The 27,192-nt window shown below is 46.9% G+C and overlaps 1 protein-coding gene across 8 annotated transcripts in view; it reads left to right on the top strand.

Moving 5' to 3' along the window:
* Positions 1-27,192, top strand: part of LOC128342295 (major histocompatibility complex class I-related gene protein-like) — a 65,955-nt gene that overhangs the window by 14,890 nt on the left and 23,873 nt on the right. For 6 of the 8 annotated variants that reach the window (XM_053289450.1, XM_053289449.1, XM_053289447.1 and 3 more), the window contains 6 exons: positions 322-465; positions 5,836-6,090; positions 10,193-10,477; positions 14,056-14,148; positions 15,211-15,246; positions 21,771-21,797. In XM_053289450.1, the coding sequence (XP_053145425.1) occupies positions 322-465; positions 5,836-6,090; positions 10,193-10,477; positions 14,056-14,148; positions 15,211-15,246; positions 21,771-21,797 (840 nt within the window). Of the gene's footprint in view, positions 1-321; positions 466-5,835; positions 6,091-10,192; positions 10,478-14,055; positions 14,149-15,210; positions 15,247-17,502; positions 17,570-21,770; positions 21,798-22,084; positions 23,699-27,192 lie in introns of those variants that run through there. The other 2 variants (XR_008314894.1, XM_053289454.1) reach the window with 2 other exon arrangements.

The following is a 27,192-nucleotide window of genomic DNA, read 5'->3' as shown; positions in this document are numbered from 1 at the left end:
CCTCAACTCCTGCCTGGAGGCTTCCAGTGGCATCTGGTGGGCCACTGTGTGAAACAGGATGCTGGACTAGATGGGCCTTGGGCCTGATCCAGCACAGGGCTGTTCTTATGTTCTTATATGTTCTTATGTTCTTAAGTAGCAAGTGCCCAGAAAGCTTGTGGGATCTGCTTCCCTGTGGGTTGTTAGGGAGAGAATGGAGGAGCATCTGCTGGGAAGAACTGAGGGGCCAGGAGTCTTGTCTCACTCGAGAGGTGGGCATGGACGGTCTCTGGGGTGCAGGGAGTCCCTTTCAGCAGTAACTCTTTGATTCTGTCTTTGCAGCGAAAAGTCAGCAAGATGTTTCCAGAGCAGTCCAAGAACCAGCAGCATTGCCAAGAGAAAGGAGCCCTTTCATCCCCTCACATGTACACACTGATGATCTACCCAGCATCTATGAGGAGCCTCATCCCTCTCTGCATAGGAGAGGCACGTACAGCAAGGTTGCAGAGGACACCCCACCTGCCTCCTATTGTCGTCATCGAAATACTATGGCCCTCCCCACCTGCTGCTCTAGATCTCGGCAAGAGGGACAGAGAAGCTCCTTCATGCCAGTCTCCTCTCATCGCCTCCGATCATACTCTCTTCTGTCCTCTCCTCCTCCTCGTGGAATTGCAGGACAAGGTGGAGGAGGACCAAGGTGTCAGACCGAGCTGCAGAGGAAGAGCTTTTCACTGTAACATGGTCAAATAAAAGCTGCCAGGGGGGACTGGCCATGTGGGTGAGGAGGGCAGCAAATACATCATTAGTGCAGGTATTTCACATTTGCAAACAGTATTTCTCCGTCTGGAAACACAGAGTGACTCAACTCCAGGAATGCCTGCCTCGTGGTGTTAGAGGTTGTTAATTTTTACCCCAGTGGGTAAAACAGCACAGCACTAAGGAATGGGCACATACTCTAGTTGCAGAGTGGGTAGCAGAGGATGGTTTAGTGGTTGCAGCTGTTTAGAGAAAATACACGTGGAGATCCTTATAGAACTAAATACTAAGTATTTATTGGTTAAGTACACGGATAGGAAAGACCTGAAACTAATCTAAAGGACTACATAATGAATAGGTGAGCAGAGAGAGAAATGTTTCCATCTGCTCTCTAGGAGGAAGGGAAGGATTTTGACTCAGCACAGGAAGTGCTGAAGAGTCAGTCCTGGGGTCATAGAGTAGGGACAGGTAAGGAGACCCTCACTCACTACCTCTACTCCCAGTGCCCCTAGTGGTCATTAGGACAGTTGGTGCAAAAGGTCGATGCACTGGGCCTGGTCCAGCAGGGCTTTCCTTGTGTTCTCATTTACGTCTCCCTGCAGAGAGATGATCCAAGGACAGCTGGCACTGGCATAGGAACATAGGAAGCTGCCATATACTGAGTCAGACCATTGGTCTATCTAGTTCAGTATTGTCTTCACAGACTGGCAGCGGTTTCTCCAAGGTTGCAGGCAGGAATCTCTCTCAGCCCTATCTTGGAGATGATGCCAGGGAGGGAATTTGGAACCTAGATGCTCTTCCCAGAGCGGCTCCATCCCCTGAGGGGAATATCTTACAGTACTCACACTTCTAGTCTCCCATTCATATGCAACCAGGGCAGACCCTGCTTAGCTAAAGGGACAAGTCATACTTGCTACCACAAGACCAGCTCTCCTCTCCAGGTTCGGTGGGACATGCAAGGTAGTATTCAGATGGGTCTTCTTTCACATTCGAAGTTATGGACATGCCCTACACAGCAGAAATCAAGCTGGTATCAATGTGGCTGGTAACTGATAATGGGGTCAAGATGGTCAAGCACAAGCAGAGTGTGAGGCTGAGTCCGTGGGCGCCTGATGTGTGGCTCATGCGTTCCACTTGCCAGTTGGGGATGTCCTGGCCCTGGAGGAAGCAACAACCACACTAGTGGCTGGGAGAGGCATTAACAGCAAAGACCAAAACAAGCAACAGCAACCGAGGCAGCAGGCGGGGAAAGAAGTCAGTTACACAGCTGTACTTGTGTTGCCCTGAAAAGGGGGTGAACTTAAGCCTAAGGGGGAAATGATGGATTGATAACGTCCCTCGGATTTCTTCAGTCCCAAACTAGGGATTCATCCTATTGAACCCTCTTGGGCTTCTGAATAAACATGCACAAACTCAAGGGAGGCACATAGCTCAGCCTTACATTTACTTACCTAGGAATAAGCCCTGTTGAAATCTGAGTAAAGATGCAGGGTGGAGATGCACATATGGGGACCCACCCTTGTGCCTACAGGCCAAGAGGCTAGTGAGAAGAAACTTGGCAAATAAAGGCAGAGCACACTAGAGGGGGCTGGCAACTAAAGTGAGCAAATGGATCACTTCAGAATCAAGGATGGTCAGGAGGAATGATCACAAGGGTATAGTTTAGGATTGCCATATTCAAGCTCCCCAAATCTGGGTGGCCTAATCTGCATATTATGCAAATTATGCTAAACCTAATTTGCATTTTATTTATTCATTTATTTATATGACAGATTTGAAAACTTTCCCCTCCTTCTCTGCCCTCCTATGTGATAGGATCCAGAGTAAAATCTGGGCAGCGCATTTGAAATCTGTGTAAATCGGGGTGGAATTTAAAAGCTGGGGGGAGGAGCCAAAATCCGGGGGCTACCCTAAATTCTGGGGGACATGGCAACCCTATTGTAGCTATAATTGAACAGATAGGTTCAAAGTACCTGGGCTCCCCAGCTCCTGAGGGCCCCCCACTTCCATTCCTCCCTATTCTCTTCATTATCTTCGTCCGAGGGGCCTCTGGGGAGAGGGGCAAACACCACGGGTCTCCTCTCCCCGCTAGCTACGCCCCTGGATGAGTAGCTGTTTGCAAGAAGGTGAGTACAGATCTGCAGCTCCAAGTAACCCCCACCCCACACACAGATGTTTAGCCACGGGGAAGGGGAGGGGATCTTAGTGTGTGCTAAAGAAAAGGAAGTACAATAAGGTGTTTTTTTAAATTGCAAGGCTATGTAATTTACAACTTGGCTGTTTCCCCTTGAGTATCCCCTCCTCCCCTCCCTGCCCTACATGGAGCCCACATTCTCTCTCTCATGCTGGTAGGGAAGGAGAAACAAAGGGAGAAGACGGACAGAAGACAGGACAAGAAAATCATGTTCATTGTGATGGATAGCCCTGGTTCAGTCCAAAGACTCATGTAAGTTTCATATCAGAACTTCCCTCAATTCTAAAAGCCAGGTTGCTTCTTATTTCTTGTCTCCCACCAGCCTACTGAGAATCAGGTGGCCTCCATGTATGCCAGGAAAGACTCAAGTTTTATTATTAAGTACCCAAACCATCATGCAAAGGGATGCTTGAGGACATGCCACGATCAGGGAGAAACATGGCACTTTTGAATTCAGAGTCCTGAACTCTGCCTTTCTGCTAGGAGGTGGTGGGGTTTTTTTCTTCTAATTTACACATACCTTCCAGAGTCCCCCTTGTCATGCAGAGAATCCACATATTTTACCTATAAGGGCTAAAAGCCTGTGTTTGTGAATAATTGAGTCAGTAGGACTCTTGAGCAGGGGTGTAGTGCAGGGCGGGGGGATGCTCAAGGACGGAGTTCTGGTACTTCTCAGCTTCTCTGGCTTTTGGGGTGGGCCTGGCCATGGGGCCTGTCATGGAGCGTGCCTGCACTTCTGAATTTGCAACTACATCATTGTTCTCAAGGTTGCTGACACAGAATGTTACCTTTCTGTGTGAGTTTAGATGTGTTAGCCAAGTAGATGCCACATAGCTCCTAGGAGCGTGCAGAGTTCACCACTATGCACGCTTGTGTTTTGTGAACTGCCACTAAGATCTACTGAGCCTCCTGTCTAACACCAGACAGGAAGAAAGGTACCTTACCTCTCTTCTGCATTTTCACCATTTTGCCTTGTTTGCCTGCAAACTGTCCTGCTTTTTATATTTACTTAAATAAACTAGACTTTGGCTGTTTTAGACTTGATCTGGGCTAGAAACTTGCTCCGTACTGCTTCCCCACGTGCCTGCTCTGGCTCACATGTTCTATAAAAGGCTTTGAGGCATTTTGCTGTGTTACAAGTTCACCCTCATCTCTCGCAACTTACGGGTTTTGGTTGTGATTTGTACAGACTGACTGGCATGGCAAAGCAAGAGTTAAGATATGCCGTTCCACAAGGTTCCATACTGTCACCAATGCTTTTTAACATTTATGTAAAACCGCTGGAAGAGAGCATAAGATTAGGTGCAGGTTGTTATCAATATGCCGATGATACCAGAAACCCATATTTCTCCATATCAACCTCATGAAATGACATTACTTCCCTAAATGCCTGCCTGGAGGCAGTAATGGATAAAGGATTCAAACTAAAGTTGAAAATAAGACAGAGGAACTGATTGGGGACAGGACTCGAGAGATGGTTTGGATCTGCCTGTTCTGGGTGGGGTTACACTCCCCCAGAAATAACAAGTATGTAGCCTGCAGAGTTCCTGGATCCAACATACTATCTGGTTTCTCAGGATGACACAGTGGCCAGGAGCACTTTTAAAATCAGCTTCGTTTGATTCACTGGCTACGCCCATATCTGGAGGTAAACAGTGGCACATATGCTGGTAACCCCCAGGCTTGACTGCTGTAATGGACTCCTCATGGGGCTGCCTTTGTACATAGTTCAGAAACTACAATTAGTGCAGAACACAGTAACCAGATCAGTCTCTAGGACAACCTGAAGAGACCCTATAACATCAATTTAAAAAGAATTACACTGGCTGCCAATATGTTTCTGAGCAACATTAAAAGTGCTGGTTGCTAACTGGGCCTCCCACAACATTATTGCACTAGATCAATTGATATCTTCTGAAGCTGTTTTAAAAATCTTTTGACACTTCGAGGGCTGCGTTTGACACACCTTCAAATGCTAGCTGGCAGTTGATTCAACTAAAGCATTTATTGTCACGGCTCTTTGGTCCTGATAGCAACCTGAAATTCCATCTTTATTATTGGACTTGGAACATTTATTGGCTGCACCTAAGCCTGTAACCTTGCTCTATCAGAAACTTAAAGACATTGATAAGATTGATATCGGTTATATCTGAGATCTTTGGAACAATAACCTTGAATACCCCATCTTATTAAATCAATGGTAGGTCACTTTGAAGATAATGAAATGTGCCTTTTTAGATCTCAAACTACAGCTCTATTGGCTATATTTTAATTCACTGATTTTAAAAACACCAAAATAAGTTAAGTTATCCTTTTTGCTAAGCAGAGTCTGCCCTGGTTGCATATGAATGGGCGACCAAATGTGTGAGCACTATGAGATATTCCCCTTTGGGGATGGGGCCGCTCTGGGAAGATCATCTGCATGCTTGCATACAGAAGGTTCCAAGTTCCCTCCCTGGCATCTCCAAGATAGGGCTGAGGGAGATTCCTGCCTGCAACCTTGGAGAAGTCGCTGCCAGTCTGTGTAGACAATACTGAGCAGGGGCATAGCAAGGTTGGAGTGGGCCCAGAGACAATATTTTAAAATGCCCCCCCCCCCGAAGCTCAGCTCATGAAGTGAAGAAATCTTAAATGAGGATGAATAGTGGTAACAAAAAGCATAGTAAAATTTATATATACTAGCCAACTCACACAGAACACCTGTGCGCTCTTTGGGGGCCTGCTGTTCCCCCCCTCCAGCCCCACTCTCCTTTTCCCCCCTCCCCCACCCTCCTGCCCCACTCTCTCTTGCCCCTCCTCCAGTCTTTCCTGCCCCTCCCCCTCCCTCCTGCCCCAGATGCGGGGTGCAACAAAGGCAGAATAATTTAACCTTACTCTGGCTCTGAGATTTTGGTTGTGTCTTTCAGGGTTTCATACCTTGCAGCGTATTTCCGGCTGTGAACTTGATGAACATGGGCACAGGAGAGGATTTTCACAGCATGCCTATGATGGAAGGGAGCTCGTCACCTGGATAACAACAGATGCAGCAGCTCAAGTGTCCAAGAGGAACCGGGAGGCTGAGCCAGCTGTTAGCTTGTATTGCAAACGCTTCCTGGAGGAGGGATGCATTGAGCGGCTTCAGACATTTTTGGCGTTTGGGAAGGAGACTTTGTTGAGGCGAGGTAAGGCTTGGAAATGGTGGTGTGGGGAGCAGTTCTTCTACATAATCCAACATCATGCCCCCCGCCAAAAAAAACCCTGGATTGAGGAGCTAATCTACACATGCAGAAGTAACAGAAGCCTCCAGGGATAAAGCCCTTCATACTGCTGGTGGCTAATATTGATGAATGCTTAAAAAACCTCCCGAGAAGTAGAAAAATAGCCCGGTGGAGAAAGTTAATATTTCATGTTGGATCCCTTCCATCTGCAGTTTTGGCATATAAAATCCGCAGTGTGATCTCCATCTGGGGAAGATGAGGAGGTGGGAAGGGGGACAGTTCATTTGTTTTCAGACCAGATTAGCTTATTTGTTTTGAAGCCCTGATGAGTCTTCTTACTTTGCAGTAACAAGAAGCTGCTCATAGGGGACAGTGTAGTAAAATCCAGGACTATTCCATTACAGAAACATGGAGTTTCGAGGCATGTTATGCCTCCAACCCCTGCATGTGCACACGCACGCGCGCACAGACACACACACACACGTATGTAAATACAGACTTTCATGATTTCCGAAATCAAGCTTTCTTGTGTAGGAAAAATGCACGCGTACACACACACACACACGCACAGAGATAGTAGGCCTGTGCAAAGTTGGATCAGCAATGTCGGAATTGATCAGACATCACTGCAATGGGTAAAAAATTGACCAAATTTTTATCCAATATGAAGCCCCTGATATTGGATCTAAATTGCCAGAATTCATTTCAGACTGTTGGAATTAATATCAGAATTCATGTCATTTTGAAGCCCAAAGAAAACCGTATTGTTTTCCATAGAGGTCAATGGGGAAATGGCCATGGGGGGAATCATGAAAAATAAAGGGCTGGGCCTAGGACTTCAAAATTTGGCAGAGGTGAAGTACAAGTTGGCAGGACTCCATGTAGTGAATTTGAAGTGAATTGGAAATTCCCGAGATTGTTAATGATTTTTATTTTGTTTTACGAGATGTTATTGCACAGGAACACCAGCCAGAATGGTACTCTTATGCAATAACTCATTAAAAAATTTTTTTTGCAGGATTGGTTGAATCCAAATCTGAGTAGGAATTTCAAAATTGGATTAGGATCCAATCCAATTATTTTGTTTGTGCACAGCCCTAATAGTTACATAATTATTTTTATACTGTCTTTCATGACTTGTATCTCAAGGTAATCTTCAGAATTAAAATCAAATACAAAAATAAAATCCATAAACACCAGATTTAAACTAGGGATGTGCATGAATCACTGTTCAAAGGGTGATTCGTAATACATCCTCACTCCCTTGCTGCTCACTGCCACTTCCTGAACTGGCGATGTTCCTCCCAGCTATCTTCGTGTGCCAGTGGCGCTCTCCCCCAGCTGCCCCCATGCAATGCTGGCAACCTCCACACATGTGTGACGGCCATTTGCATGGTCAGCAAGGTTGTTCTCAAAGTTGTTTGCATGCCTGCATTGCGTGAGGGCAGCTGGGGGAGAGCACCGCCAGCACACGAAGGTAGCTGGAAGGAGCGCCACCAATTCAGGAAGTGGTGGTGAGCAGTGGGGGAGCAGGTATGAACCTGCTCTCCTCCATTTTAAAGGTGCAGGGGATGTGTTATGAGTTGCCCTTCGAATCATGATTCGTACACTTCCCTAATTTAAACAACCAACAATGGAGCAGCAGAAGCAGCAAAAACAACAGAAAAAGCAGCACCCCCTAGTGGTAAACAGCCAGACCTTTCCTTGCATGCTTCCTAAATACTGCAAGGGAAGTCAGGCAACAGGCATATACTGGGAGAGCATTCCAAAGCCTCAGGGCAGTAACCAAGAAGGCCCTGTCCCATGTGTACAACTATCCTTAATGTCAGCACACAAAGCAGAGCCTTCTCCAGTGACCTTGTCAGATGGGCAGAAACCTGGGAGCAGACAGTCCTTCAGGGAGACAGTATCTAAACCACTGAGAGCTTTAAAGGTAATAACCAGCACCTTGCATTGGCTCCCGAAACAAACCAGCAGCCAGTGCAGCTCTTTAAAAATGGGTGTAATATGGGTGCAGCTCCAGAGAGAACCCTAACCACCAGAAGTCTCTGAATATTCTTCAAGGGCAGCCTCACACAGAGCGTGTGGCAGTATTCAAGCTGTGCTGTGACCAAGGAAGAGTAATGCTGATCGGAAAAAGGGACATTCATAACTGTGACGAAACACAGATTCCATCTTAACTCAAGAATGCCTGATAGTCCCACTCCACCCTGAGTGCTCTGAATAGGGGACATTCTCCGCTTTCTTTTTCTTTTTTTTACTAAAGGAGGACAATCCTTGCTTGTGTCATTGAAGGGTCTAAGCCTAGAGCTATCAAGCTATAGTCTTAAACCTTTTTCACAACAGGTGACCAGCTCAAAGCAGACCTGCCGTTGGACATGTAAGTTCAGACTCATTAAGGAGGAGGAACCTCCAGTCTGGAGGGAAAACCTCAGCCCTGGATTGGGGTAAGACTAACGTTACATCAGAGATGTGGTAGCTCTTTCCACTGGATCCCAGAGCTGTCTATCTCTGGAAGCGTGGGAAAGCCTCCCCCCTCTGTAATCACTATAAAATAGGGGCCAAGACCAGTAGCCATTTTGTCACCAGTCCAGTAATCCAAGTCACTAGCTGCTTCTGGTACCCCAAGGGAGAAGCTGAAGAGATGAATGCTCTCTCAGCCAAGGACCAACCTACTGCTAGACTAATGTAAAACTCAGTGCTAGTTGTTGTTCTTTGTATTTATTTTGAATTCCAGTGTGCCTTTCTTTACTCCCAGTTTCCCCAATTCCTTATTCCACGCACAACCTTTATTTCTTAATAAATTTCATATAAGAAGTGGCTTCAGTCTGATTAAAAAAGTTATTGAGGGTTACTTGTAAAACTCTTCTCAATGTATCTCATAAGGCCATGCGCTGCTAACGAGTCGTTTTTAGAGTAATATGCTGTTTGTCTAGTGCTGGGTTATGTGTCCTCTGGCTGCACAGTGCCTGTCACAAGCCAGGCAGCTCTAGGTTGTTGAAGTCGTGTCTAAACCTGGTCAGTGGCTTTAGATCAGTCTTCAGCTGGTGGCAGCCTACCTTGAAGGAGCGGCATGCTCCTAAATTGGGATCAGAGTAATCTCTCTACTGAGGGTAGATCCCAGGAAAGCATAGAGTAACCCCTCTCCTGTCACAATAACCGTGGCCAAGTCTGCCTGAAAGCAGGGGTGCAGGTGGCACACCAGTCAAAGCTGCATACAGGGGTCAGGGCTGAGTTGCAGGAAGCAGCCACCACATGGCACAAGGCAAGAAGGTGTGACCAGGAGAGCCAGGAAACTAGTCAGGGCAGAGGTCAAGCTGAGTAGACAGGAACTGGAGGGCAAGTGGTTCGATGTCGAGCCAGTTTGCACATCCTACTTCCCACCTCTTTTGCTAGAGTGACTCTTACCTCCTCCTATGTGCTGTGAATTTGGTATGGATCAGACTGTCAGCACATGGGTTACCAAAGGGTGCTGCCTATTAGGGGTCTAAATATATTTGAAACCCACCCACGCCGGATGACTGGGGGCAGGGCTCAGTCTGATGTCGAGCCAAATCGGGGTGGTGGTGTTTGGCTCAATCTTGAGCTGTCGAACCAAACTGGTTCAACTTTGAACAGGTTTGGAATTGAACCTGTTCGCACATCCCTACCGCCTATCCTTTGGCTGCCATTTTGAATGAAAATGGAGGGTGAAAATTGAAATGTCCGCGTCATAGTTCACTTAGGACTCCTGTTCATATGCTGTGAATTTGGTTTGTATCAGACTGTAATTAAAGGACATACACAAACAGTGAGCAGCTTCCCTTCCCTCAAAAACTAGCTAGAAATGACAATTATACAAAAAGAACAGCCAAAGCAGTAGATGCTGATAAAATCAGGAATTCACTAGGTCTGACAGCACTAAGTCAGAAGTCTCCAAAGGCCCAATGAAAAAGCGAAGCCTTCACCTACAGTGGAAAGAAGTGATGACCATCCTGTACTGAACTCCAGTGCAGCTAAACTATAGCACCCATCCTGTCACCCGTTGGAGAACTTCCATATTAACATCAATTTGTCATTTTTGCAGAGCCCCCAGTAGTGAAGGTGAGACACAAGGCGGGCTATGATGTTTTGGATACCCTCATCTGCCGGGTCTATGGCTTCTACCCCAAGGAGATTGCTGCCACCTGGAGGAAGGACGGAGAGGTCTGGGAGCAGGAGACCTTCCGTGGGGGAGTCACTCCCAACTCAGATGGAACCTACCACACCTGGCTCAGCATTGAGATTGACCCCAAGGAAAGGAGCCTCTATCAGTGCCACATGGAACATGACAGTCTTCTGGAGCCTCTACGCTTGACCTGGGAGGATCCTGGTAAGAGATGCAGGAGTAGAAGGTTTGGCAGGGGTGGGGCTGAATTCTTGGGGCCAATTTCCACTCAGGGAAGAAGGAGTACCCTGAAAAAGACACACCCCTCCACCCTTGGAGCAGCATATTGGACTGCAACCTCAATACCTGGTTGCCCCTATGCGTGCTTTGAGGTGAAAACAGATGATTAGCCTTATGTTGAAGGCAGGTGTCTATGTTGTGGAGGCAAGCTGGCAGGGTGGGGAGTGCCCTCTGGTAATTTGTGAATGCTGACAAGAGGAGCCTAGAGTGATCCTGGGAAGCAGAGGAGGCCCAGATGAGGCAAAAGTTCCCGATTTATCCCATTATGTATGAGAGGATGCAACAAAATAAAAGCATGATAAAAGATCAGTAAAGGCTTTTTAATAGAGAATTGATACACATGCTTCCCTGGATGTCTGGAATGCTCTGATGTGTCTCCATGGGGAGGGAATTTGTTTTCTTTGGGCCACTGCAGAGAAGGCCCTGATTTGCATCTCCATCACTTTCACCAATGAAGTCACTGTTTTATGGCCACCTCTTTTTTGAAGGGTCTGAGCCCCAACTTCCTTCCAGCTGCTCTCCAGGCTCTCTTCTGAACCTTCCCACTCACTATGGGCCCCGAGTGATGATAATGTTCTTTATTACTCTCTCCCCAACTTAGCCTGGCAAACTCTGAGTGCCTCTGACTTCCCTACACATACAGAACTTTCCCCACAACTGAAGAGGTTTGGGGGAAGGAATTACTCTTGCATTATTTTGTTGTTGTTTCCCCTATTTCATTCTCATTGTGGGAGCCACCCTGGGGAGGTGACAGTTGCCATCCTCCTGGTAGGTGAGATCATCTTCCAATTTGCACCCCCATTAGCTTCACCACTGGAGTCAATTCTTTGTATGACCTCCCCTTAAGAACATAAGAACAGCCCTGCTGGATCAGGCCCGAGGCCCATCTCGTTCAGCATCCTGTTTCACACAGTGGCCCACCAGATGCCACTGGATGCCATCCCCCCTACACACACATTGCATGACACATGCAGTATTTTTAACACGTGGGTTCTAAGGGCACAAACAGCAACTGAACTCACAAAAAATGTTAGGGTATAAAACAGGTATATTTATGCAAATATGCATTAGCAGAACCATTTCAACACTCATCATATTCCCATTCCACACATTTCTTTCATAAGAACTTAACAGCCCTGCTGGATCAGGCCAAAGGCCCATCTAGTCCAGCATCCTGTTTCACACAGTGGCCCACCAGATGCCACTGGAAGCCTACAGGCAGGAGTTGAGGGCATGCCCTCTTTCCTGCTCTTTCTCCCCCTGCAACTGGCACTCAGAGGCATCCTGCCTTGGAGGCGGGAGGTGGCCTATAGCCCTCTGACTAGTAGCCATTGATAGACCATGAAGTGATCCAAACCCCTCTTAAAGCCATCCAGATTGTTGGCTGTCACCACATCTCGTGGCAGACAATTTCACAAGTTGATTATGCGTTGTGTGAAAAAATACTTCCGTTTGCTGGTCCTAAATTTCCCGGCAATCCCCCTTGAAGAAAGTTTGAAATTTCCCCCTTGAAGGAAGGGACTGATCTCTAACCTCCAGCTGCTCTCCAGAGTATCTTCTGAACCGCCAAGCTCAGCTATGGGCTTCGAATGACATTATTGAGAATAGGATTGTGCGTTTTGTTTTTTCCCCTGTTTTGTTTTTGGCCCAAATCCGAAACACCCCCATTTTGTTTTTTGTTCGAAATCAGCCAATCCAAAACACCCCAGTTTTGTTCTTTGTTCGAAATTGCAAAATCCGAATCCGAAACGTTTTGGATTTTAAAAAATGGCCCCGGGGAAAAACTAGCAGGTGGAGGTGATAGTGCCCAATGGGTGGAAACTATCACCCAAATTTCAGAGGAACTGGACAAAAGAGCTGATTTTTGGTGAATTTTTGAAGTATAGGATTTTTCCCATAGGGAAAAATTGAGGTTTCAGCAAAAGTATAGCTTCATGTTGGGGGGAAAGGGGTGGCCCAGAGCAGAGTCGGGTGGGTGGTAGTGCCTAGTGGGGGCAAGGAAGCTGCCATAATTATTTCAAAGGAATTGGGCAGAGGGCTGATTTTTAAAGATGTAATGGAGTTTGCGTGTCTGTAAAGTTCTTCCCCATAGGGAATGATGGACCTCCATAATTCCTGCCCCATAACTGTACTTGGGGGGCACCAGGGTGGCCCAGAGCGAGTGGTGGTGTAGACCACATAGGGTGCCATCCACCCCCATGGGTTGCCAACCCATGGGGTACTGGGTTCTGTTGTCTTCTGAGATGTTTTGAGTGTAGATTCAGATTCTCTGGTAGCATATGAGAGTGGATTCATGGTTTGTCATTGAAAATCTCATGTGCTACCAGAGAATCTACACTCAGAACACCTCAGAAACAAGAGAACCCAGCACCCCATGGGTTAGCAACCCATGGGGGTGGTTAGCACCCTATGTGCACTACACCACCACTCGCTCCTGGCCACCCCAGTGCCCACCAGGTGGAGTTATGGGTCTGCTGAAACCTCCATTATTCCCTAGGGGGGAAATACCTTAAAGAAGTGTAAACTTCAACAATTCCTAAGAAATCAGCCCTTTGCCCTATTCCTCTGGAATCTGGTTTGTGGCAGGCACTCCTTGGGGCACTGCCACCCAACCCACTGTTTTGCCCCTCAGGTCCCCTTTCTGCCCAGAATCTGCCCCAAAGACATGTCAACTTTAGAAATTCTTTAAAAATCAGCCCTTTCCCCAATTCCTCTGGAATCTGGGTGGCAGCAGGCACCCACTGGGGCACTACCACCTGAACCACTCTTCTACCCCCCCCAAGCCCCCTTTCTGCCCTGAATCCAGCCCCAAATAACATCAACATCACACATCAACAACAGCAGAGCTTTGGAAAAAATCAGGCAGATTTCCAAAGGTCATGCACACATCCACATCCCCCCCCCGCCCGAAATGCAATTGATCTACACACAACAGTGTGAAACAACAACAATGAAATACACACTGCCCCACTGGCCAATAAGGGTAAATGCACACAGCCCCACTAGCCAATGAGGGTAAAATTTACCCTTAAATTTGCTTAAAAGGAATAAGGAGGCAATTGCCAGCAGATCAGCCCATGCTTTCACTGGCCAATCTGCGGTCTGGAAATTCAAACAGATGTCAAAACTCAAAATGGAGACTGAAGGAGATTTTTGCGATTGCAAAATGGAGTTCCAAAACAGCCGAAACAACAAAATGTTTTGTATCCGAAACAGGGATGTTTTGTTTTGGCTACAAAATGTTCTGTTTTGAGCATTGGGTGTTTTGTTTTGGCTACAAAACAGCCGAAATGGCCTGTTTTGTGCACGAAATGCTTTGTATCCGAAACGAAACGCACATCCCTAATTGAGAAGTTCCCTGTGGTTTGCCACTCCCTCCCCAGCTTAGCCTGATAATCTTCATGGGTGCCTCTGACTCTTGTAAGTGAGCAGGTTTTTTCTATCATGGGTAGGTTTTGGAGAGGGATTTTCCTTCAATCATATTGTTCTTTTCTTCATTTCAGTTTCCATGCCTAATTGGCTGATTGTAAGAGCCATTGTGGTGGGGGCCCTGCTGGTTGCCATCCTGCTAGGGGCTGTGAGCATCTTCTACATCAGTAAGTAAACTGCATCACTTGGGTTATTTGTGTCTGCTTCCTGGCAGTGGCAGCTGGTACCCAAAAGATCTAGTGCCTCCCTAAACCACTCCTGGAAGAAGACAGCATTCTTGAAAGACATCTATTTCTCCTCTTTGTGCCTCCCATTTTAGAAACAAGGTCCTTCACATGTTGGGGTTTACAGCCCTCCACTTGTAGTCTCACTTTCATTCTATGTTTTACTAGTGCCAAGTAAAACAAACACATTTACCTGGGACTAAATCCAATGGTCCTGTGTGTGCTTTGCATTCAAAATCTTCTAAAGAAAAATCTCTCATTAGTCCAATCACACATTCAGGAGGAGAGTGTGTGATGGTGTGGATGTGGTAGAGCTGGGGGGCTTTCCTCTGCCCCCTTTTCTTTCAGGGGTGAAGACAGTGTCCTGACTCTGGGGTTGGGCTTCTCTGCTCCCCCTCCCAGCATCTCTCAGCATGAGCACATGTAGCCAACTTTAGAACAACAAATTCACCTGCAGACATTAGGAAAGTGATAGTATTTACCTCTACTCACCTTCTAATGTTATGCAGTTTAGGCTTCTGTTAATTCTGTTTTGCATAATGACAGGCCAGGCTGAGTTTTATCTGGACAGTTGGCAATCCTATCATCAGCATCTGGAACCGGAGCTATGTTGAGCCTCTTGCCAGGGATCCAGTTGTGTCTTGGCACTCTGATGTCTGAAGGGATCTCCGTCACTTTCTGTTTGTGGACAAGAGGAGTCCTTATTTTGTTCTCTCAAAGCTGCTTCCACTCACTCGACCTGCTTCATCTGATTTTGACCGGAGTTGTCCTCCTAGAAAGAAGGAGCAGAGGCAATGGGGTTATGTTGACGCAAAGCTGGGGGTGATACCAGTAGATGCTTCCTACATCTTAATAACAGTAATTGCTGGGTAACCTCTGGGACCCCTTTCCTAGAGACTGTTAGCAAGAAATGAAGTGCAGCTGCCTGGAAGGGTTAGGGGTCTGTGATGCTGCAGCTGGGTGATTCCTGAATTCAGCTCTGGCTTTCTGGTTCTTTCCCTGCAGGGAAACAGAAAAGAGATGGCTACAAAGCAGCATCAAGTAAGTCACTGACTCCTTCCATTCTTGAAACGTTACTCCAACAAGAGCAGCCTTGGTTTAAAGGTTGAGAATGCGTGGTCTAGCTGTGGTGTGTATTCAGTTTGTGTGTGTGTGTGAGGCGGTTCCCACGATCAGTGGGAGCCGCCTGGGGAGGGTTACGCACACCAGCAGGCAGTCTACTCCAGGCGGCCAAACCAGCCGCCCACATGACTGCCGGCTTCGTTACGGAGCCGGCAGGGGGTGGGAGGATCGGGGGCGGCGCGGCCCCTGAAAGCTCCAGCATGCCCTACACGAGCACGCAGGGCATTTAGGAGAGGAGAGCTGGTCTTGTGGTAGCAAGCATGGCTTGTCCCCTTAGCTAAGCAGGGTCTGCCCTGGTTGCATCTGAATGGGAGACTTGACGTGTGAGCACTGCAAAATATTCCCCTCAGGGGATGGAGCTGCTCTGGGAAGAGCATCTAGGTTCCAAGTTCCCTCCCTGGCAGCATCTCCAAGACAGGGCTGAGAGAGATTCCTGCCTGCAACCTTGGAGAAGCTGCTGCCAGTCTGTGAAGACAGTACTGAGCTAGATAGACCAATGGTCTGACTCATTCTATGGCAGCTTCCTATGTTCCTATGCTGGTGAGACCCCTGAGCCAGGAGGCTGCTTTTTAGCCTCCCGGTCGGAGGTCTACTTGTGAGTTGCCACGGCGCAGAGCTGCACCGCAGCAACACATGATCTGAAAGCCCAGGTTAGCAGAACACCTGCTCCGCTAACCTGGGCATAACCTAGGCAGGGGCAATTAAGCAGGTGACTCGCTTAGGAGAAACCGGGCTCACCTGTGAACCCAGTGGTTCTCATGGTCTGGCAAAATCGGGCTAGCCTCCCTTAGCCCGATTTTGGCAGACCATGAGCATAGCCTCAATGTGTGTGTTTTCAGCTTTAGTGGGCTGTTCCTTTTCAGGGGCGTAGCTAGGGGAGAGGGGGCCCGTGTTCATCCCTCTCTCTGGCGGCCCCCCAGAGGGAGGGAAATAATGAAGAAAATAGGGAGGGGTGGCTCTGGAGGGGCCTCAGGAGCTGGGGCCCCGTGTTCTTTGAACCCTTTCGCTCAATTATAGCTACGCCCCTGTTCCTTTCCTTCTCCCAGGGGTCTGTTGCAGGAGGGTCCCATGTTGCTTGCCTAGCAGCCAAGCTGCCCCTCCTGTCTTCTGGGCCAAGATATATAAAGAGCAGACAAAAACTGACCTCTCTGATATGATTTGGTTGTATAACCAGCTTTGTTTTGAAGGCTCGGGGTGAGCCAAGTTGAAGTTTTTGAAGTGGCTATTCTGTAAAGTTTTTGATATATAAATAATTACTATGGCTGCTACTGCCACAAAGATGTACATACTGCTTTTCAGTAAAGGTTCTGAAAGCAGTTTGCACAGATAAGTAAAAAAAATTATAAATAAGACTAGTATTTTTAAGCCCGTTAAAATAACGGGCGCTAGTACCTCCCCCCCTTCTTCCTTCTCCCTCTCTCTTGCCCTCCTTTCCTTCCTTTTCTCTCTCTCTCTTTTTCATTCCTTCCTTTTCTCTCCCTCCCCTCTCTTTCCTTTCCTTCCTTTCTTCCCCCTCTTCTCCTTCCCTTCTTTTTTCTTTCTCTTTCCCTCTTTCCTTCCTTCCTTTCTTCTTCTCTCTCTCTCTCCATTCCTTCCTTCTTCCTCCCTCTCGCCCTCCTTTCCTTTCTTTCTTTCTCTCTCTCCCTCTTTCCTCCCTTCCTTCTCTCTCGCTCTCCCTCTTTCCTCCCTTCCTTCCTTTCTTCCACCTCTTCTCACTCCCTTCTTTCTGTTTTCTTTCTCTTTTCCTCTTTTCTTCCTTTAACGGGCTCGCTCTTTGGGGCTGGCTGCTCCTCCCTCCCTTCCGTCTTTCTTTTGTCCTTCTTCCTCACTCCTTTCTCCTTTTTCTTTCTCCTTCCTTCCTTCTCTGTTTCCTTCTTTCCCTTCCTCCCTCCCTCCTTCTTTCTTTTGTCCTTTCCCCTCCCTTCTCTCTCTTTTCTCTCCTTCCTTTTTTCCATCTTTCTATTGTCCTGTCTCCCTCCCTCATTCCTTCCTCTCTCTCTCTCTCTCTCTCTCTCTCTCTGTCTTTGCCTTCCTCCTTGATGAAGTAAGCATGCTAATTGGAAGCTTGATAATATAAACTATGTTTGTTGGCATCCATTATGGGGTTGCTGTCTTTTAGCAGCATTAAATCATTGCATGGGAGCACTGTCAAAAAACCTCTTCATTTCCTTTTAGTGACTTCTTACTGCCCCTAGTTGAAGTTTAACAGAAAAGGAAGGACATGATGTAGTTTTGAAGACAGGTAACCAATGCCTTCCAAATGAATAAATTCCATCACTGGCTGCCACAAAGTGTGCTAATTATTTCCTCTGATATATTTAAAGCCATAAAAGTCTCTCTCTAAAGCGTGCAGCTTACAGTCATAGTCTGCCCTACTGCTGTACTGAGAGTTGATATAAAACTGTTTATTTTAATGTAGTAAACACTCCTTAATATTTTTTAGCAAGGATGTCTTCTGTGTTTATCAAATACAGTATGTGTTAATCCCCCCCCTTCTCTTAAATATATGTGTTTGGATTCCTCCCCCCCACCCGGATTTTCTTTTCTATTTTTCTCTCAAGTTTTTTCCCCTTCTCACCTCAATTTTGTGAGGAGCTTTATCAACTCTTATCCCTGCCACCTAGCCTAAGTGCCTGGAGCCAGGCTCATTTATGTAGCTGGGTTAGATCTAATTAGAATGGCCAGCAGTCGTGTTTGGCTGTTTTGTGCTTTTTCCCTCACTCGCGGCTCGGCTGGGCGAGCGCAGCCAGCGATTTCCTTTCCTGGCCAGGGAGTTCTCTCTTCTCTGGCTCTAGAGTGTGCTCCGTGCTTGAGGGAGAAGAAGGGTTTTCTCTTTGTGGAGGACACAGGGCTTTTCGCAGTGGGCTTTTTCTCCCGCCTTTTTCCCCGACTGAGAAGGCGCTGTGGAGAAAGAGCTTCTGAGCGGCTGCTCCTGTGTACTGTTGGTCTCGTGGCGGCCGTTGGTTATATTGTTTGCAGTGCGCATGCTGCCGCCGCTGCCGCCGCTGCCGCCTTTCCCTGCCCCGTATTTCCCTGCTCCATTCTCCAGGTAGCGGCTCCCTCCAGCTCTGCTTCTGACCATGCCATCCCTCTCTCAAGCAGCTCCACGGCGGAGGAGCCGCGGAACTTGTAAAGGTGCGGCTGCTCCTTCCCGCTGTTCGCTCTCCTCCTCCTCCTCCCACGGGGTTTACAGTGTGTGCTTTTTAACCGCCTGGTCCCTGCCGCTGGGTCCCTTCTCCATTCTGTGTCCGCTGCTTTTTAAGTATTTGCGGCTGTTTTCCGTTGCTCCCGCTGCCCTCCCGGTCCCCTCGCAGCTGCCTCTGCCTCCAAGCGGCTGTCGCAGCCATCTTTATCTGCCGCCCACGGGTGGTCTGGTCCCGCCGCCTCTTCCCCCCTCAATCTGCGGCTGGGCGGACTCTGGGGGCGCCGCTGCCGGTCCGGTCCAGTCCGGCCCGCCCCCGCCTCACATTCCCGGCCGGTCTCCCCAGCCGGGCAAGGGCCCCAAGGACTCCCAGCCGCCTGGCTTCGGCAGCAGTGCCAGGCCTCAGTGGCGGCTCTGCCGCCACCTCAGCCGGCTTCCCCCGCCGCCTCCTCCCCCCGCCCGGCTTTGGCGGCGTGGCGTGGCGCGGCCAGGCCGTGGCCATGGCTCCGCCGGCGCCTTGGCCGCGCTGCATCCTCTGGCTGAGGCGGCGGCTTTGCCGCTGCCTCGGCCAGTGTCCCCCACCGCCGCTTTCCCGGCTTCTTCAGGGCGGCCGCTTCTGGCCGCCCAAGATGGTCGCCGGGTCCTGCCATTCGTGCCTCCCTTGCTCTGTTCTGGGCATGTGCTGCGCGCATGCCCAGAACAGGCCAGGCACAAACGCACGCTTGGTGTCCGTCCACGGACGGACACCAAGCGTTTTATTAGAGAGGATAGTTCCCTGTCCCCGGAGGGCTCACAATCTAAAAAAAGAAACACAAGGTGGACACCAGCAACAGCCACTAGAGGTACTGTGCTGGGGGTGGAGAGGTAAAGTTGCTCTCCCCCTGCTAAATATTTTATTTATTTATTTGTCACATGTATATACCAGCCTATATAAAATCTCAGGGCAGTTTATAATTTAAACAAACAGCAAGTAAAATCATATAAAACAGATTAAAATTACCATAAATGAAAATGTAAAACCTCATAAACTAATAGCCTGATAAATCAGGTGTGTTTTCAAAAGTCTTATGAAAATATTTCAGTATCAATATTTTTATACTGAAAAATATGAGAGGTGCCTCTTTGCTCATTTAGCCGATCTTCTCTAAAATCCGATTTAATGATCTAATGCCTGAATATATTAGAAAGAAATGCTACAGATACATAAGAACAGCCCTGCTGGATCAGGCCCAAGGCCCATCTAGTCCAGCATCCTGTTTCGCACAGTGGCCCACCAGATGTCACTGGAAGACACAGGCAGGAGTTGAGGGCATGCCCTCCCTCCTGCAGTTACTCCCCTACAACTGGTTCCCAGAGGCATCCTGCCTTTGAGGCTAGAGGTGGCCCACAGCCCTCCAACTGGTAGCCATTGGCAGACCTCTCCTCCATGAAGTTATCCAAACCTCTCTTAAAGCCATCCAGATTGTTGGCTGTCACCTCATCCTGTTGATGTGAATACCGGTTTGTCCCTGGGTCCGCCTTTTTGCCAATCAAACAGACTCAGTGGGGATCAATTAGAGGCAATTTTATTTGCTGCTGCAGCCAGCAAGGTAAATCAATGGGCTATTGCTCTGCATTGAAATACAAATTGGTTATAGGTGCATCTTACATTTATACAGACAATCTGAATGATGTTGACACCCTAGACATAGTATACTTGGCAACAAAATGGTGGACTAAGTATCTAGTACGCATGCGAATGATTCATTGTTCATCTGGTGATCACCCCTTATTTGGTTACATCCTGTTTTCTAAACTGTCCTGTGAGAACCAAGTTTCTTTAGATACAATTTAGTGGAGAGAGATAATGGCGTTGATCATGTGAGGCCGTGTCCTTGAGCTGGCCTGAGCTGGGCTGGGGTTACTTTAAGTTAGAGTGAGGTATTCTAAGTAAAATGGAGTTACTTTGGTTTTCTAAAACACATCACTGTGGCAGAGAGTTCCATAAGTGGATCACGCATTGTGTGAAAAAGTACTTCCGTTTGTTGGTCCTAGACCTCCTGGCAATCAATTTCAAGGAGTGACCCCTGGTTCTAGTGTTGTGTGAGAGGGAAAAGAATTTCTCTTTCTCCACTTTCTCCACACCATGCATGATTTTATAGACCTCTATCATGTCTCCCCGCAGTCGTCTTTTTTCTAAACTAAAAAGTTTAGTTTAGTTTAAAAGGTAATCCATAGTATGATCTGTTTTTATTTTTATTTTACTTATGGGGCAGGGGTGTGTGTGTGTGTGAGAGAGAGAGAGAGAGGGAGGGAGGGAGGGAGGGAGGGAGGGGTATCTCTTAGGAGCTAAATTGCTCTTAGGTTTGAATGGGCATCCTTAGGACTCTTTCTGGGGCGGCGAGGGGGTGGGGAGCTGCAATTCTATACCCACTTAACTGAGAGTAAGTCCCACTGAATTAAATGGGTCTGGCTCAACGGGGCAGGGGGGACTGTCCCCCTCCAGATGCCTGACCCACAAGACCCCAGAACTACTGTTTGTATCCACTGTGTGTGTGCACACATGCATGTGTAGTCATTAAGCTGGATCACCAACTGCAGAGTGGATGTTGCCCAAATCACAGACCCTGGCCTCCTCCCAGAGAGGACTCTGGGGAAAGTGGGTTCCTTCCTGTTGCATATTCAGTAACCAAGCTACTCCTCACGTCTTTTGAGCCAAGCAATACATTGCAGGCTGCACCCAAGGTCCCTTTCCTCCAGGTCCCTCTCTGATACCACTTGAGGGTATAGCCTGCTGGATCTTGAAGGGCCAGGGTGGGCAACATTTGAGTTTTTGAACTGGCTATCCTCTAATGCTTTTTGTTGAAGAGGTGAACTAAATAAAAAAACCCTCTAAAATCCAGTCAGCAGACATATGTCCAAAGATGATGGTCTTTGATGGCTTATGTTAGGAAGAAAAGCTGCAGGTCGTCTGTGGTATGATCGGATTTTTTTAGTGATTGAGAAGGGGTGAATGAGGGGGACAGACCTGCAGAGAATCTCTGAGAATTTACATTGACCCTTGGATCGAGATGGGGAAACTGACCCAAAGAACCACAGAAAAGCTGTTCATGGTGAATCTTCTTCCTTTTATTGTTAATGTGAACTCATTTGATTTGGTATAATTTTGCATTTGTGTGTGTGTGATGAGAACTTAAGTGATGAGAACTTAACTCTTCGGGAAAGTGGGTGTCGGAAAGAGTGAAAGAAAATAAGCAAATGAGATCAGTGCCCCTTCTGCATCACCCAGCAGTAATGACTCTCTCTCTCCCTTTTGCAACAGGCAGCCCAGGATCCAGCTCCACCAACAGTAAGTACAGTATGTGTGCATGCACACCTGGGGTGAGTGCTCTCCATCCCACAGACTGTAGCTCTTGCTGTTGTGATGAATGTGTTCAAACAGGGAAGTTCCTTTCCTCTGCTCAAGGTCTGAATGAGAGCCCAGTTTAGAGTTTGGGAAGGGATTTTTTCCTACTGCATCAGATTGGCTTGCATTCCTGCAGGCTGCCTTCTCGTGAGCTGTGTGTGGCTTGGCTCACTTGCTAGAATTGTCATCTGGTGACCCTTGCTCATTATGCATGTCTTCTTTTTGTACAGTTGTCGTTAGGGCATGATTTTACCCTGGTGGTGTCTGCAAAGAGAATGCGGAATCGTCCATCATCCGCAAGAACAGTGTTCCCTCTAATTTTTTTAATCAGTGAGCAGAATGAGTTTTGTATTGGGAAGCATTATTGTAGAGGAATAGTTGTCTATCCCACCGCTTTGTCACCACTTGTGGAGGATCCACCCTACTGATAACACAAGACATGGCTCTCCCCAAAACATACAAGTTCTTCCGTTTGTTGGTCCTAGACCTCCTGGCAATCAATTTCATGGACTGACCCCTGATTCTAGTGTTATGTGAGAGGGAAAAGAATTTCTCTCTCTCCAAATTCTCCAAACCATGCATGATTTTGTAGACCTCTATCAGGTCTCCCCACAAACAATCATATCAAAGCACACTGGATCAAGGGAGAAGTAAAGCAGAAAGATTTAAACCTAGCAGCAAGCATATACAAACACCATGAGTCTAAAAACAAGACAACAATAAAACAAAGATTTTTAAAACTAAAAACAATGTATGCAATATGAATCAGAGAAATCCAGAGGTCTAGAAAGTCATATAGTCCAACCCACTGAACAATATAGACATGTCTAAGAGAAGCCATTCTGCTTTTGAAAGGCTGCATGACCATGCATTCTTCTTCAGTTGTTCATAATAATGTTCTTAGATTTTATGTAGCAGTTTTCGAAAATAACCTTACAAATCCTCTTAACAACCTTGCAAAGAAAGACAGAAAATCCCCATGCAGAACAGCTGCTTTTTGCTTTCCCAATGAGAGGAAGTTAAAGGAAATATCCAAAGGAAATACAGGTGAAACTCGGAAAATTAGAATATCGTGCAAAAGTCCATTAATTTCAGTAATGCAAATTAAAAGGTGAAACTGATATGAGACAGACGCATTACATGCAAAGCGAGATAAGTCAAGCCTTAATTTGTTATAATTGTGATGATCATGGCGTACAGCTCATGAAAACCCCAAATCCACAATCCCAGAAAATTAAAATATTACATGGAACCAAGAAGACAAGGATTGTAGAATAGAAGAATATCGGACCTCTGAAAAGTATAAGCATGCATATGTATTCAGTACTTGGTTTGGGTCCCTTTTGCAGCAATTACTGCCTCAATGCGGCGTGGCATGGATGCTATCAGCCTGTGGCACTGATGAGGTGTTATGGAAGACCAGGATGCTTCATTAGCGGCCTTCAGCTCTTCTGCATTGTTTGGTCTCATGTCTCTCATCCTTCTCTTGGCAATGCCCCATAGATTCTCTATGGCAGGCTTCCTCAAACTGCGGCCCTCCAGATGTTGCTGAACTACAACTCCCAGCATACCCAGCCACATAAAATTGTGTCTAGGGATGCTGGGAGTTGTAGTTCAGCAACATCTGGAGGGCCGCAGTTTGGGGAAGCCTGCTCTATGGGGTCAGGTCAGGCGAGTTTGCTGGCCAATCAAGCACAGTACACTGTATACTATACCAAAAAGGTGCCTCTTTGCCCAGTTAGCAGGGGCATGAGGGCTCTTACATGAAGAACCTATTTTACCAAACCTCTGTATCATACTATTTGTATTAGATTTTGTTAGACAATAAAAGAAAAGACACCACACCTATGATCTATACTTCAGTATTATTTCCTGGTACTATTAAGGTACTAATAGAGCGTGGGATAAATTATGATTTGTGATAAATTAGATTATCCCTTTGATTGGGATAAATTAGATTTCCAACAAGTTTAACCTCTTACTTGGAAGAGTCTCACCATGACATTTGCACTGATGGTGACCAATAAAAGAATTATTATTTTTTTAAAGTGTGTTCATTCCTGTGTTAAGCAGCACCATGGCAGAGCATGAGAAAATCCTAAAGAAAATACATTATACCCCCTAGAGATTGGGGAGCTATGAGGGTGTAAATCCACTATTTCAAGAGGCCAGGCAACGCCGTGAGGTGCTGCACATAAGCAGTGTGAAGTGCCAAGAGGAGGTTTGTGAGGAGAGCAGCTTTGACCCACTCTTTCTTGCAGATGATCAGTTGCCCGTCATTGGGTGGGTGGATCACCCACCTAGCCGAGCAGTGGCTTTGCTCCAGCACTCTCACAGCTCGGCTGCAGCTCTGGGGGTCAGGTGCAGGGAAGCACCACCACACGGTGCCCCGCCCCCAGAGCCCCAGTCATGCACCATGCAAGTGCGTGTTGCATTTCTGCGATCCCTGCAGACGATCAGTTGCCTGTCGCAGATGAGCAGCAGCTTTGCTCTGGCACTCCCACACCCAGACGCAGCTCACTCGGGCCCTCAAGTCTGTTGGTTCTCATGAGCTACAGAAACCGGGCTGGGCTCCCTTAGCCCAGTTTCTGCTGCTCGTGGGAATAGCTTCAATAAGGCACTGAGTAAAAGACAAGTTGTTCAGTAGGGTTTAGCCCAAAACGTTTTGGAGGCCATTCTAAAGGCCTCCGAAACATTTCGGCTCTGGAGAGGGTTTCGGTGCCGGTGGGGGTGGTACTTTAAGGGCAGGGGAGGGTACACTCACCCTCCCACTGCATTTCCCCCACCGGCACTCCGTTATTTTTAAGCCCCTCGGGGTGACAGCATTCCTCCCTGCCGCCCCGTTTCCCTCATCGGCCGGAAGTGGCAACCACACGTGCGCCCGTCGCATGCATGCGCATGTATGGCAGATGGATGCGCGGTCACTACTTCTGGCTGATGAGGGAAACAGGGCGGCAGGGAGGAACGCTGCCGCCCCGAGGGGCTTAAAAATAATGGAGTGCCAGTGGGGCAAATCCAGTGGGAGGGGTGAGTACACCCTCCCCCGCCCTTAAAGTACCACCCCCACCGGCGCCGAATAACATTCGGGCACATCCTATTGCTCAGTAAAAATGCTGAATCATTCCCTCCATGTTTGCTCAACAAAGGCTGTTCCTTTAGTAGTCCAATCGCTGCCACCATGCCACTTTTTAAGAGTTTATCCCCCCACCCCAGGCGTGGGCAAAATTCCAGGGAAACTCTCCTTCTCTTTACCAATGGAACAATATAAAACACACACACACACACACACACAACCCTTTCACGTGCAGCCTACACATGATGAGAAAACTTGGTAGTGAGTTGCTAAGCAATCAAACTTGAGATGTGTTTGCTCCAGAGTATACCCCTTTCCAGCCCCACTTTCCTGAGTTAAAAATCCACTCAAAGAGGCTGGTTAACTCCTTGTATTGTAGGGATTGAATCAGTTAATTGGCCTTGTATGCCACATCTGACTCAATTTGGTGTTACTATGTAGCGTATATATCAGCAATAGAAGTCTTTTGTCGAATTTAGTTGCCAATAGTTTCTTCCATAGTCTCTCTCTAGGAATAGAGTCAAAGGTGGACTTTAGATCTACAAAGGTGGTGTGACGTGGGATCTTAAAACTGTACACATACTTCTCCACTAGGTGTTGCAGAATCATCGCATGATCTATGGTAGATCTTCCTGGCCTAAATCCTGCTAGGATGGATATTCAGCTAGGATATTATTTTCTTTTATCTAGTCATAAAACTTCCCAAATAGATGCTTTGTCTAAAGCTTGCTGACTACATTCAAAAGGCTGATCAGGTGATAATTAGAAGGATCTTCCCTTTGCCCAATAGTTACCATGCCCCAATCTTCTGGGATATGAGGGGATTCATCAATATACATAAAGATTGCTGCCAGTACTGGTGCCCACCAGTCAGTGTTAGAGTGGAATACCTCAACAGGAATAAAATCACAACCAGGGGCTTTGTTCCTTTTCAGTTGTCCAATTTAATTGCTTCATCTCTCCAATAGATACAGGTAGCCAGTTTGGTAATGTCTTCATGGTCGGCTCTGTCTCTAGGGACATATAGACCATTGCATCACTTTGTTGTACATATATTGAACAAAAGTTAGCTTCCCAGGCAGCCGCAGATATGACATTCCAATTTACAGCCTGATCTTTGTGTCACACTACACCAAAAGATGTGTGAGTCTTTAGATTCTACATCTTCTATCAGTTGCTGCCAACCTTCTTTAGTTGCCTTCCTTTTTTAATCTAGGTGTAATTGTTTGTATTGGCAGTTTTTTTTTTTTTAAACAACAAAGCGTGTGCATTTGTGGCATCTATTTTCCCTATAATGGCCATAAGATCTAATGAGGTCTTTTTTGGCCTGTATACACTCTTGATCAAGCCATGGTTTTTATCTTAAACCCCCTGATTGCCAGTTCCTCACTTTTTTATTCATTAAGGTCCCCTGCAGTTCGTTAATGAAACTCCTAAAGTTTTCTTATTGTCATCATCGCTCATTAGATTTGTCTTAACTTGCTGCATCATATCTGAATGAATTAGCTGGGCACTTCACTCACTTCAGCTGTCCATTTAACCCACACATTACCACATTTCTCTTCCAGATCAGTTTGATAGTAACTATCAAGATGCATAATAACTTCAGACAGCTTTAAGCTTACAGTTATTGGGCGGTGGTCACTCTCTGGGCAGCCCATTATCATCTGGAAAGAGGTCAATAAACTAATTAATCACATTATTTGAGGTGATCATATAACCAATCATGCTCATCTCAGCCCCCCAATAAGTGTAATTTACAGGGATATCACCATCTATTGCCCCATTAAGAATGTTCAGGTTTAGACAATAGGGTGAGCCAGGGAAAATCAAGCAAAATTTGTAATATTATCCTTAAATTGACACTTTGGTAGAATGTTCATTTCACATAGATAAGGAGAACAGTGGTATCATGCATATAAAACTATATCATCAGACCCCATTCCGGCAATCAGCTTTTTATAATTTCCTTGCGAGGATAAGCGTACTGGAGGTATGACTTTGTAATCTCTTTCAATTTGATTTTTTTGATTTACTGATGCACTTGGAGCCTCAGACACATCTTTCTGGTTCCTGCTGCTGCTGGCTACCTGCAGGTCAGCAAAAATGTCCTCACAGGCCGGATTCAGCCCCCAGGCCATATGGTGTGCAGGCCTGGATTAGAGGGGCTGGTTCTGTGGAAGCACTGAAAACAAAAGAAATCCAAACCCTGTTTAGATATGTCGGAGCATCAAAAAAAGAATTCAAATATTATATATGACTATT

The sequence above is a fragment of the Hemicordylus capensis genome, chromosome 2, assembly GCF_027244095.1.
Source record: "Hemicordylus capensis ecotype Gifberg chromosome 2, rHemCap1.1.pri, whole genome shotgun sequence".
NCBI lineage: Eukaryota > Metazoa > Chordata > Lepidosauria > Squamata > Cordylidae > Hemicordylus > Hemicordylus capensis.
The sequence above is the reverse complement of the archived record's forward strand: the minus strand, read 5'-3'. Positions and strand labels throughout refer to the sequence as shown.